The sequence below is a fragment of the Myotis daubentonii genome, chromosome 14, assembly GCF_963259705.1.
Source record: "Myotis daubentonii chromosome 14, mMyoDau2.1, whole genome shotgun sequence".
Lineage (NCBI taxonomy): Eukaryota > Metazoa > Chordata > Mammalia > Chiroptera > Vespertilionidae > Myotis > Myotis daubentonii.
This window is the reverse complement of record NC_081853.1, coordinates 58753405-58766231: the sequence shown is the minus strand read 5'-3', so window position 1 is coordinate 58766231 and position 12827 is coordinate 58753405. Positions and strand designations below refer to the sequence as shown.

Below are 12827 nucleotides of genomic sequence, written 5' to 3'. Positions count from 1 at the left end.
CGGTTCGATTCCCAGTCGGGCACAGGCCCGGGTTGTGGGCTCGATCCCCAGTGCGGGGCGTGCCGGGGGCAGCCGATCACCGATTCTCTCTCATCACTGATGTTTCTCTCTCTCTCTCTCCCTTCCTCTCTGAAATGAATAAAAAATATATATTTTTAAAAGTGACATCTTTCTTTTAAAAAATAAATGAATAAAATCACAAAGATTCAAGCAAACGGTAATGGTGTGGCAGGCAGCTCCCTGGGAGAGCAGCGTCCGCTGGAGAGCAGGCGGGAGGGCCGGGCTTCCTTGGGTGAGAGCGGCTGCCCCTCCGCAGGTGGGAGTGGAGGCCGGGCACCTGCAGCCTGTCCGCTCCAGCCGGGGGCAGGTGGGAAGCCTCCCAGGGCGCAGCCGGGGCCACGTTAAATGCAGGGCAGCCTGCGGGGGGGAAGGAGCTGGCCACGGGCTGGGGCTCGGCCACGAGATGGAGATGGAGGAGGAGATGGAGGTGGAGATGGAGGTGGAGGCGCAGGCGGAGGCGCAGGCGCAGGTGCCGGTGCCCGTGCCGGTGCCGGTGCCCGTGCCGGTGCCCGTGCCGGTGCCGGTGCCGGCGCTGTTGCCTAAAGTGCCGCTGCTGCACATCTTCTCCTTCCTGGACGCCTCCAGCCTGCTGCAGGCGGGCCAGGTGAGCAAGGTGAGTGCCGCCCCGGCCCCTGCGCTCTGTCCGCCTGCTTGGTGCCAGTACAGGACACCTCCCCTCGCTCTCGGGCCTGGGATCCTGGCACCCCAGCGTCACACCCACACGAACTTCCTTTGTCCCTTACCGTGACCTCGTCAGGCCTGCGTGCCCGTCGGTGGCCTTGGGTGTCGGTGCGTCTCTTGGCCGCTTTGAGCGCCGATTAGCAAACTGCAGGCGCACGTGCCGGTCGGGCCAGCACCCTCACCCTCGGAGCCTGTTTGTTCCGTGAACATGACAACGGGGTGCCCGGGGGTCATTGTGCTGACGGTGGCTCTCGAAGCCCCATGTCCAGCCCAGGAAGCCCCCCGAGTCGCCCAGGAGGGCCCTGTCCCGGCAGCGGCAGCCTCTGCCGTCACCACGTCCCGTGGGCCCCGCCTGGGCGGCTTGGAGAGCCGGGAGGGTGGCGCGTTCCCCGCGAGGGCCTTGCTCCCAGAACAGAAGACAGTGACGGAGGGGCCCGAGTTTGGGTACCAGTTGCCTGCTTCTCCCCTTCTCTCCCCCAAGTACTGGAACAAGGTGGCAGATGACGAGAGCCTGTGGCGGTACGGCCAGGGGGGGGGGGGAGGGCGGGGAGGGGGAAGGGCAGGTGTCCCTGGGGTGTGAGAGGAGGCCTGGGGGTGGCTGGGGTGGGAGGCCGAGGGGCTGCAGCGGGTAAAGGCGGGCGTGACTCTTTCCAGAAGCCTGTGTCGGAGCAGATGGAGCGGCTCCTGGGAGGCCCCGCAGGTGCCCGCGTGGAAGCAGCTCTTCCTCGCCCAGGCCCGGCGCGAGCTCCGCATGGCGCGGGCCCAGCCGCAGGACTTCTCCTACCGGGAGGCGGCCGGCAGCCTCGGTGCGGGACGGGCAGCGCGGTTCACTGTGGAGGAAACGCACTGCTTTGGGCTGTGTGCCTGCACGCACGCATGTGTATGTGCTCGTGTGCGTGTGCACGCGCCAGTGTGTGAGCACGTGTGTGCCTGCATGTGTGTGTGCGCGCGCGCGCCAATGTGTGTGCATGTGTATGTGCTCACGTGCGCGTGCGTGCGTGTGCCTACATGTGTGCGCACGCCAATGTGTGTGCCTACATATGTGTGCACACGTGTGTGCGCGCGTGTGTTCTCATTCAGCCAAGAGAAAGGGAATGAAGACGGAACGGGACTGGGCTGCTGTGATGACAAGCACTGTCCCGGCTCCCGGCCGTGTCCCCTGTGCCCTGTGCCGCCTGGAGAACCCAGAGTGATCTTTGCACAACGTAAAACCGGGCCCCTGACTCCCTTTTCCCATCCCTCCTGGAATACACATTTTAAAGGAAAAGAAACATTTATTTACTTACTTATTTTTATTGATTTCAGAGAGGAAGGGAGAGGGAGAGAGAGAGAGAAACATCAGTGGTGAGAGAGAATCATAGATCGGCTGCCTCCTGCTCACCCCCTACTGGGGATCGAGCCTGCAACCAGGACATGGGCCCTGACGGGAAATCGAACCCAGGACCCTTCAGTCTGCAGGCTGGTGCTCTACCCACTGAGCCACACCGGCCAGGACCCGATGGAATTATTTTTAATCCCCGTTTTATATCTATGGACACTGAGGTTGACGAGGAAAACAAATCGGTGGACATCTCCCCAGGGGCCAGGTTTGAATGGCGCTGAAGCCCAGGTCCCATCCTCGCTCCATTAAGGCTGCAGGAAACTTAACTTACTGTCCCAGAATCCTCCTTGCTCAGCGGGTCTCTCCTGAGTGCCCGTGGCCGAGGATCGCCTGCGTTGCCTTCCAGGCGTCCTGGGGCCTTTGGCCTATCTCTCAGGAAGCGGCCCCTCCGTGAGCGGGCAGAAGTCCATCGTGTGCACCGTGTCTTCAAGGCGCGTGCTCTACGCCTGGGACGTGCAGGAGGTGAGTCTGCGATGAGCACACGGCCGGCCCCTGTGGCCACCCGGTCCCGCAGGCGAAGCCGGAGCGGGCGGGCGGGGCCCTCCTTTGGCAACAGGAAGTTTCCAATCAGGTCTTCTAACGGTAACTCGCCACCCTTCACTTAGGCCAGGGACGGCGAACCTTCTGAGCTCGGCGTGTCAGCATTTTGAAAAACCCTAACTTCACTCTGGTGCCGTGTCACATATAGAATTTTTTTGATATTTCAACCGTAGTAAAACAAAGACTTATATTTTTGGTATTTATTTTATATATTTAAAGGCCATTTAACACAGAAAAATCAACCAAAAGAATGAGTTCGCGCGTCATAGGTTCGCCATCACTGGCTTAGACTATAGTGCGCAGAGAATTCACTTTTTAAATTCCCACCCTCCCCTGAGGATGATTTTTCCATTGATTTATTTTTCTTTTTCTTTCTTTTTTTTTCTTTTTTCTTTCTTTTTTAATTTTTATTTTTTTAGAGAGAGTGGAAGGGAGGGAAAGGGATGGGGAGAGAGAAACATCCATGTGAGAGAGACATTGACGGGTTGCCTCCCGCACGAGCCCCGACCAGGGCCCGGGCCGGGGAGGAGCCTGCACTGAGCGTGTGCCCTTGACCGGATCCAGCCTGGGCCTTTCGGTCCGCAGGCTGACGCTCTATCCATTGGGCCACACCGGCCAGGGCTTCACGACCCTCACGCGGCTGAGATGCAGCAGGACTTTCTTTTTTTAAAAAAAATATATTTTATTGATTTTTTACAGAGAGGAAGGGAGAGGGATAGAGAGTTAGAAACATCGATGAGACAGAAACATCGATCAGCTGCCTCCTGCACACTCCCCACTGGGGATGTGCCCGAAACCAAGGCACATGCCCTTGACCGGAATCGAACCTGGGACCCTTGAGTCCGCAGGCCGACGCTCTATCCGCTGAGCCACACCGGCTAGGGCCAGCAGAACTTTCTTAATTCTGTTCCTGGAAAAAAGACACCTGGTTTGGGGGAAGCTTCAAAGAAGCAGGGGCAGGACCCACGCCCCCGGGGAGCGCCCCCTGAACCGCCCGTGCTCCCCGCCCAGGGCTCTCTGACCTGGTCCAGCCCCGCCCAGCAGGCCAACATCAAGTACCTGGCCACCCTGCCCCAGCGGTCACTGGCGTTCACGGTGGACAGGGAGGAGACCATCAAGGTGTGGAACTGCCAGGACGCGGAGCCCCTGGCCGCGCGCAGCATGCCCAGGTGCTGCTGCTCCTTGGAGGCCTTCCTGGCGGACGACGGCCCCGTCCTCATGGTGAGCGGGCTGCCCACGGCCGGGGCCGGCGTCGGGCCCCCTGACGGTCACCGCCCAACCTGCCTTCTCCTTCTTTCTTTCTTTCTTTCTTTCTTTCTTTCTTTCTTTCTTTCTTTCTTTCTTTCTTTTTTTTGAGATTAAACCTTTATCAGATACTAGACTAGAGGCCCGGATGCACGGAATTCGTGCAAGGGGCTTGGGGCCCTCGCAGCCCCGGCTTCGGAAGGATGTCCGGAAGGACGTCCGGATGGTCGTTGGGCTGTCTGGTCTAATTAGCATATCACGCTTTTATTATTTAGATAATGTCGGCAAATATGTTCTCCCATGCAGTGGGCTCTCTTGTGTTGTTGGTTTCTTTTTTTTTTTTTTTTTAATATATTTTTATTGATTTTTTACAGAGAGGAAGGGAGAGGGATAGAGAGTTAGGAACGTCGATGAGAGAGAAACATCGATCAGCTGCCTCCTGCACACCCCCTACCGGGGATGTGCCGGCAACCCAGGTCCATGCCCTTGACCGGAATTGAACCCGGGACCCTTCAGTCCGCAGGCCGACGCTCTATCCACTGAGCCAAACTGGTCAGGGCTGCTGTTGGTTTCTTTTGCTGAGCAGAAGCCTTTTATTTTGATGGAGTCCCATTTGTTATTTTCTCCTTGGTCTCCATCGCCCTAGGGAGCTGTGTCTGTAAAGATATTGCTACACATACATCTGCTATTTTGCTGCCTATGGATTATTCTAAGAGGTTTATGGTTTCCCGTCTTACATTTAAGTCCTTTATCTATTTTGAGTTTGTTTTTGTGTATGGTGTAAGTCGGTGGTCTAGTGGTTTTTTTTGCTTATATCTGTCCAATTTTCCCAACACCACTTATGGACGATACTGTCTTGACTCCATTGTATGCTCTTGCCTCCTTTGTCAAATATTAATTGAGCGCAATGGCTTGGGTTGATTTCTGGGTTCTCCGGTCCGTTCATTTGGTCTATGTGTCTCTTCTTGTGCCAGTACCAGGCAGTTTTGAGAGCAATGACTTTGTAAAACAGCTTGATATCTGGTATTGTGATCCCCCAACTTTGTTCTTCTTTCTCAGGATCGCTGCAGCTAATCGGGGTCTTTTTTTATTCCTTATGAATTTTTGGAGCGTTTGTCCTAGGTCTGTGAAATATGCCATTGGTATTTTTGCCGGGGTCCAGCCCCAGCAGGTCCAGGGGTCCCCAAAGGTGTGGATGGAGTCGGCGAAGAAGGAATGACAGGGAGACAGCGTTCAGTTGATCAGCAGCCTAGCCAGGATCTCCAGCCAAGTTCTGGTCTGGATCTCCAGAGAGGTTCTGCTTAGGATCTCCAGCCAGGTTCTGTCCAGGTTCTCCAGTCAGGTTCAGTCACCAGGTTCTAGTCAGGCTCTCCTGCCAATCTCCACAGTCAGGTTCAGTCCAGGATCCCCTGCCATGCTCTCTCACCAGGCTTTGCCTCCAAGCTCCGAGGCCAGTCCCTGTCCAGGATCCTCCGGCATGCTCTCTCCAGCGAAGTTCTTCTGTCTCTAGAGAACGTTCTGTGTAGGTTCTGTGCCTAGGCTCTGTCTCTCTTGGTCCTGTCTTCCAAGCCCTGTGTTCTCAGTTCTGTCTGTTGCTGTCTTGTTACATCTGTATTTATACCAGTTGATTCAATCCTATCAATCTCTATTACAAAGGTTGGGGCGTTTCTTATCTCCATTCCAGGGAGTAAAGATTGTGTAGCTTAAGCATGATTGTTTGTAGTGATTAACTACCCGCCTGGCACTTAGTTAAGGGGTTTTATTCCCTCCCTAACTTCAGGGGAAAATCCCTACCTGGGGATTCAACCTTTCTCGGAGAGGTGACCTTGGTTAAAACACATAGTGCCAAGAAGGTGAGCAAACATTTTAAGAAAAGTATGCCATATATGCCAGGTCCCTTGAAACAGCAAGCATGGACCGGCTCCCGGCATATTTTAATGGGGATTGCATTGAATCTATTTTTTAAAATATATTTTTATTGATTTCAAAGAGGAAGGGAGAGGGAGAGCTAAACATCAATGATGAGAGAGAATCATTGATCGGCTGCCTCTTGCACACGCCCCACACTAGGGATCAAGCTTATAACTTGGGAAGTGCCCTGACTGGGAATCGAACCGTGACCTCCTGGTTCATAGGTTGATGCTCAACCACTGAGCCATGCCAGTCAGGCATTTTTTTTTTTGTAAATCCTCACCTGCGGATATTTTTCCCATTGGCTTTTTTTAGAGAGAGTGGAAGGGAAAGGGAAAGGCAGATAGGTTGCCTCCTGCATGCACTCCTGTCCGGGAACCTGCAACCGAGGTCCGTGCCCTTGACCGGAACTGAACCCGGGACCCTTCAGTCCTTGGGCCGGAGCTCTATCCACTGAGCCACACCGGCCAGGCTCCCCCTGTGCTCCTGAGGCATCTGTTCTCGCCTCCGCTGGAGCCACACAGACGTTTACACCCCCTTGGCCCCTGTCATTCCTCAGCACCTTTGCTCAGCTCTGACAGCAGAGACTCTGCATGATGTTACATCAAGTGTCTTCCTTCCCGTGTCTTGTTGGAGGACGTGACCTTGGACAGGGGTCACGTGGGGAGAGAGATTGAGAAAAAGGCAGTCGCTGTGCGAGTGAGCCACCAGCCGGGGTGCTGGGCCTTAGGACAGCGTGTTCCCTGGGATCATCCCAGGACCCTGTGGGGCAGGCTGGTCAGAGGAGTTCACCTCCTCTCTGTGGCTGAAGAAATGGGGGCACCGCCCTGGCCGGGTGGCTCAGTGGATAGAGCATCAGCCTGTAGACAGAAGGGTCCCGGGTTCGATTCCGGTCAAGGGCACCCGCCTGGGTTGTGGGCTCGATCCCCAGTGTGGGGCGTGCAGGAGGCAGCCGATCCATGATCCTCTCTCAGTATTGATGTTTCTCTCCCCCCCCTCCCTCTCTGAAATGGATAAAAATATTTTTTAAAGAAAGAAAGAAATGGGGGCCCCGCCCCCCCCGCCAGGCCGCCCCCCGGGCTCTAGGGTCTCCTCCCGTGACGGGCGGGCGTGCTCTGCTGCAGGTGGGCGACTCCGAAGGGGACATCCACACGCTGACGGTGCCCGCGCTGGCCAGCGTGTCCCGCGTGAACGCGTTCGACTACAGCGTGGACCTCCTGTACTGCTCGCCCAACAGGAAGTGGGTCTTCTCCTCGGGGACCCACCCGCACATGCTGCCCAAGGTAGGGCCGCCCGGTGCTCGGTCACGGCCTCGGAGGGTCAGGGTGAGGGGTGGAGGCGGGAGGGTCCCCGGCCCGGAGCTCGGCCAGGACCGGACGGCCGCCCCCTCGAGGCCCAGCGTGCGCGGCCTCCGTTCCTGGAGCCGAGAGCCGCTGTCCTGGGCGCAGCAACCCCTTCACAGGGACGGAGGCTTGTGAGTGAAAATGGGCGCCTGGGGCCTGAGTCAGCCCGGGATGGAGGAGGGGGCGCGACGGGGGGGGGGGGGGGGGGGGGACTGGCGCCGCTGGGTTGGCTCGGTGGATGGAGCCCTGGCCTGTGCCCTTGACCAGAATCGAACCCGGGGCCCTTTGGTCCGCAGGCCGACGCTCTCTCCCTGAGCCTGGCTGGCCGGGCGAGCATGTGGCTGGGCCCCAGGGAGCAGGGAGCTGAGGGAGGCGCAGCGACGGCTCGGAGGGGACCTGCCGCAACCTGGTGGGGGCCCAGGGCGGCCGCATGGAGACCATGGGGAGGGGGCGCTGGGGACTCTGCTCCGTGTGACCCCGGTGACGGGCAGGACAGGAGGACAACGAGTGACAAACAGTGACTAAAAAGCCTCCCTGCGACTCGGATAAAGCTTTGGCCGCAGAGAGGAAGAGAGAGGGAGAGAGAGAAACATCAGTGATGAGAGAGAGAATCACGAATCAGCTGCCTCCTAGGGAGGACGGAGCCCGCAGCCCTGGCCGGAATCGAACCCAGGACCCTTCGGTCCGAAGGCCGGCGCTCTAGCCACCGAGCTACGGCCCAGGGCGCGCAGTGGAGGGTTTCCTGGCGCTGCTGCTGCTCGGAGACGGGGACCCCTTCGCCTGACCCCGTGCACTGGTCTCCCCACAGGTGTTCTCCGCCCAGGGCCTGCTGAGACCCGGAGGCAGCGCCCCCTCGAGCGTCTCTCTGCCGTTCACATTCTGCAGCCAAGCCTGCTGGGCCCTGAAGTGCGCCAACAGGGTGACCGTGATGTTCCGGAGAGCGTCCTGCAGAAGGACAGGGTTCGGCACCTTCGACCTGGCAGCGAAGAGCCCTGGGGGCCGCTCCGGCCTGGAAGGTAGGCCCGCGATCGGGCGGGGCCGCCTCTGCAGGGCGGGGCTTTCTTAGCTGGAGGCCTGTCTGATTCATTGTTATTTTTAAAATATATTTTCATTGATTTCGGAGAGGAAGGGAGAGGGAGAGAGAGAGAGAAACATCCATGATGAGAGAGTCATGGATCGGCTGCCTCCTGCACGCCCCGCACTGGGGATCGAGCCCGCAACCCGGGCCTGGGCCCCGACCGGGAATCGAACCACGACCTCCTGGTTCCTGGGTCGATGCTCAACCCCTGAGCCCCCGGCGGGCGAGTTTATCTTTTCACTCAGGGTCAGGAGGTGGCTCTGACGACAGGACCCAAAGTCTGCCTGGCCGTGTGTTTCCCCCGAAAACAGCCCGTCAGATTGCGGCCTTCATGCTGCCGGACGGGATGGAGGACCCGCTCCGGATGGGGGTCCGGGACGGAGACTCGATCGTCTTCGAGAGCGGGCCTCACCTGTTCCTCTTCTCCATCCGCGGCCGCCTGCTGCATCGACTCAGCCACCACCGGAACGCCATCTGCTCCTTATGGGTGGTGCGTGCGCCCTCCTCCTGCCGCCGGCTCCGGCGGGGGCGCCGCTCACCCTAACCCTCCTCCGCAGGACTCGCTCCACGTCCTCACCGCGTCCACGGACAACTACCTGCACCTGTACATGTGGGAGGAGGACGGCCGCGGCGCAGGCCTCCTGAGCTGCTGCCACCTGGAGCAAAGGCGGGCCGACCCCACGCCCTGCTGGTGAGCCCTGCTTGGCGATGACTCTTCCTCACGATTTCAAATGTCTAGTTAAGCAAATTAACAAGGGGTCCTAGAGTTTAAACAGAAAAGATTCTTTGCCCCGGCCCGTGTTGTTCAGTGGGTAGAGCGTCAGCCTGCGGACTGAAGGGTCGTGGGTTCGATTCCTGGTCAGGGCACAGGCCCAGGTTGAGGGCTCGATCCCCAGTGGGGGCGTGCAGGAGGCAGCCAATCAATGATTCTCTCTCATCACTGGTGTTTCTCCCTCTCTCTCTCCCTCTCCGAAATCAATAAACATTTAAAAAGAAAACAAAAACCCCACCATAGACCTGCATTCCCCCGCCCACTGCGGGTGCTGTGCTTCCTTCGGCAGCTACTTCTCCAGGGCGATCTGCGACAGCGCCAGCATCGTGTGCGTGGTGTCCAAGGCCCGCGAGGCCAGCGTCCTGGTGATGTATTCGTTGGACCCGTGATACGGCGATGAGTGCGGCCCCCCTGGCATCGACTTCCTCGCTGTAGTAAAGAGAATTCTATTTGCAAACCCAGAATGATTATTTAGAGATAGTGGACAAAACAGCAGTAACTTATCGATCCGGAATCCGACACCCGACAGGTACACAGTCACACGCTAGGAAGACAGAGGGTGGGAAACGGGCCCTTCGCCCGAGCACCAGGGAGAGGGGAAACCTCTAAGGCAGTGGACCGTGAGCGGTCACACAATACGCAGTCCCAGACAGTCCCTCGGAGGCATCTGATGGGGAAAGGGCGGCTTTAGGTTGAGGCTGGTTACAAGGGAAGGCGCCGCGTCAGATTGTCAGCGTCCTTGCCTGTAAGCAGCCAAAACTGAATCCTGTGGAACGTGAGCCAAAGGAGGTGCATTAGAAAAATAGAAATATAAAAAAATATATATATTTTTTTATTTCAGAGAGGAAGGGAGAGGGATAGAGAGAGAGAGACATCAATGATGAGAATCATGGATCGGCTGCTTCCTACACGCCCCGGACTGGGGATCGAGCTGGCAACCCAAGCATGTGCCCTGGACCGGAATCGAACCCAGGACCCTTCGGTCCACAGGCTGATGGCTCTATCCACTGAGCCCAACCGGGTTGACATCGACATGTAGCTAGAAGAGACTCAGAACACACGTGGGACTGAGAAATAAAAAACACGTCAAAGGCTCCGTCACAGGAATGCCCCCACGGGCATGGATCTGATGAAGGGCTGGCCCCGGCCTGTGTCAGTAGCTCAGGATTCCGAGTCCTGGGAGCGGCTCCCAGCAAATCAAGCCTAAAACCCGGGGTCTCCTCTCCCGACTTTGGGGGGCGGGCGGGTTGGGAGGAAGTCTGAGGGGTTAGAGAGCTAGTGGAAGTGTGGTCCTCATGGGAGACCCTCCAAGAGCCTGTGGGTGTCTAAGCGGGGTGCCCACCGTCCCCTCCTAGAAACCGACTGGCCGCGGGAGGGTCTGCGGGGAGGGGCGGCCTGAGGGCCGAGCCCGTCTCAGACTCCCCAGACCCAGACCCGAGGGAAGTGTGTGGCTGGAGTCCGTGGCGGGAGACGAGGAGGAAAGTCAGAAAGGGTCGACTCAGGCATTTGCAGGATGTAACTCACACTTAATACATATTAAGTGCGATGGTGAGATTGTTTTGTTTCGTGGGTTTTTTAGCAAAGGAGCAGGAAGACCCGCATCTTTTAGACCTATGCTTTTCAGAAGGCTTTCTCACCATTTAGAAAACGGATTTAAAATCGTCGCCGTGGAGCCCTGGCCGGTGCAGCCAGTTGGCTGAGCATGGCCCGCGCACTGGACGGTGGCCGAGGCCGTCCCCAGTCAGGGCGCGGGCCTGGGTCCCCGGCTCCATCGCCGGCGGGGGCAGGCGGTAGGCAGCCATCCATGTTCCTCTCTCCCCCTTCCTCTCTCTCAAGTCAATAAGAACATATTTTAAAAAAGAAAAAAAGTAGCCATAGTGACTGAAGAGAGCCAGTTGAGCCATTTTCTTTCTTTAATATGTTTTTATTGATTTCAGAGAAGAAGGAGAAAGAGGGAAACATCCGTGATGAGAGAGAATCGTGGACCGGCTGCCTCCTGCACGCCCCACGCTGGGGATCGGAGCCGCAACCCGGGCCTGTGCCCTGACCGCGGGGTGGGGCGGGGGTGGGGGTGCGCGGGGACGGGGCCATTCTGTCTCAGGTGCACGTATCAGCCAGGTGGTCAGTCCACAGGTCGATCGACAAAACCCCAAATTACAATCTGCGCCCGCCCTGCGCCCGGGGTTCTCCTGCCCCGAGGAGCCGCGTCCCCGGGGGGCACCAGGGCAGGAGCGCACGGCCGGGGGAAAGCGCCTCTCCGGACCCCCGGGCGCTCGCGCTGTCCGCCCACCAGGCCCCCGCCTGCCCTGCACCCAGGAGCCCACCCGCCGGTCTGCGCGCACCGGGCGCGGGCCCTCGGCTTCCAGGTGTGGCTGTCCGTCCGGGGGAGCGGGCAGGGTAATGCCTCCCGGGCCGGCCCGCGGAGGGAGACGGCGGGGGCAGGGGCCCGGGGCCGCACAGCCCGTCCTGCAGCTCCGTCGCCGCGGTCCCGGCCCCTCGCTGGCCGCCCTGGCGCCCGCCCCGCTCCCCGTCCCGCTTCTCGGGGGTTTGCCGCCCTCCTGCCGCTGCTGCCACCCCCGCCTCTGCCTCCTTAGTCACCTCTCGTCTGAACCAGAACTCGGGGGAGACCAGGCAAGGGGACCCACAAGCCCTGGCGCCCCCACTGCCACCTTTCCGAGAGGCTCCAGTGCGGTCAGTTCCTCGCTGTGGCCAGAAGGTGGCGGTGCGCTGCTACCCGCCTCGGGGGCACCCCGATCTGCAGTCATTCTGTTTCAGGGCCGGTATCAGCCAGGCCCGCAGGCGGACCCACAGAACCCAAATTACAACCGAGAAATGCATTCCCTTCACACACGATGTCCTCGCCTTGGATCTGGGGAACGTTTGGAATTGGGCAAACGTCGTCCTTCATTAAGACAGAACACCTTAGCCCTGGCCGGCTGCTCAGCGGATAGAGCGTCGGCCTGCAGACCGGAGGGTCCTGGGTTCGATTCCGGTCAAGGGCACAGGCCCTGGTGGGTGCTTGTGCAGGAGGCAACCAATCGATGTTTCTCTGTGTCTTTCCCTCTCTCTTCCACTCTCTCAAAAAAGTCAATGAAAAAATATCCTCGGGTGAGGATTAAAAAAAAAAGACAGAACACTTTAAAGGGAGATCCACAGGCATCGGGCAGCGACCAGGCAGCCGGGGCCTGGGCCATGGGCGTAGCAGGGAGCCAGGGGGAGAGCCTTGCGTCCCCAGGGCCCTGGCCGGCCTCCTGCCGCGGCCAAGGCTGGTCCCAGTCGAGGGCACCAAGCCCGCCCTGCAGACCCAGCCGGCAACACGGAGCCACCTCCAGCCCCCAATCAGGACCACCAGGCAGCGCACCTTCATGCAGGAGGCAGCGTGCGGGGAGCCCGACGCCAGGGCCTCGGCTTAGAAGACACCCCAGGACCCAGGGGCCCCTCACACCCCCAGGCGGGGGGTGGGGGTGGGGAGCTCAGACAGGACCTTGGGAAGGGCTGTGAGCCACGCTGCTGGGGTCGGCTGCACGGAGGCCATCCTTCCCCGTCCCTTCCAGACAAGGACACATGCTCGGAGGAGTCACAGCCCTCAGACTGCGGAGACGGCAGCCCCTGAAGAGGCCACAGACACCCCCGCCCCCCGCTGGGCTCCACTTCCCTCCTGGAATCTGGGACCCCAGCCAGCCCTGCCCAGGAGCCAGGGGGAGCCTGGCCTGCCCAGGTGGGAGCGTTCAGAGGGCAGGAGACCTCCCCCAGATGCCGACCCCACCTCCCCAGCCCTCCCCGTGCCTGGGCGGAGCCCACAGAGCAGACGCCAGG

At 59.2% G+C, this 12827-nt stretch overlaps 1 protein-coding gene across 1 annotated transcript; it reads left to right on the top strand.

Annotated features, from left to right (window-relative positions):
* Positions 1-463: 463 nt before the first annotated feature.
* FBXW12 (F-box and WD repeat domain containing 12) lies at positions 464-9508 on the top strand. The gene is made up of 10 exons (XM_059663786.1): positions 464-673; positions 1223-1260; positions 1396-1547; positions 2469-2584; positions 3674-3883; positions 6943-7101; positions 7970-8177; positions 8551-8729; positions 8797-8930; positions 9301-9508. Exons 1-10 carry the CDS (start codon positions 464-466, stop codon positions 9398-9400), a joined length of 1506 nt encoding a protein of 501 aa, XP_059519769.1. The 3' UTR covers positions 9401-9508.
* The last annotated feature ends 3319 nt before the right edge of the window (positions 9509-12827 follow it).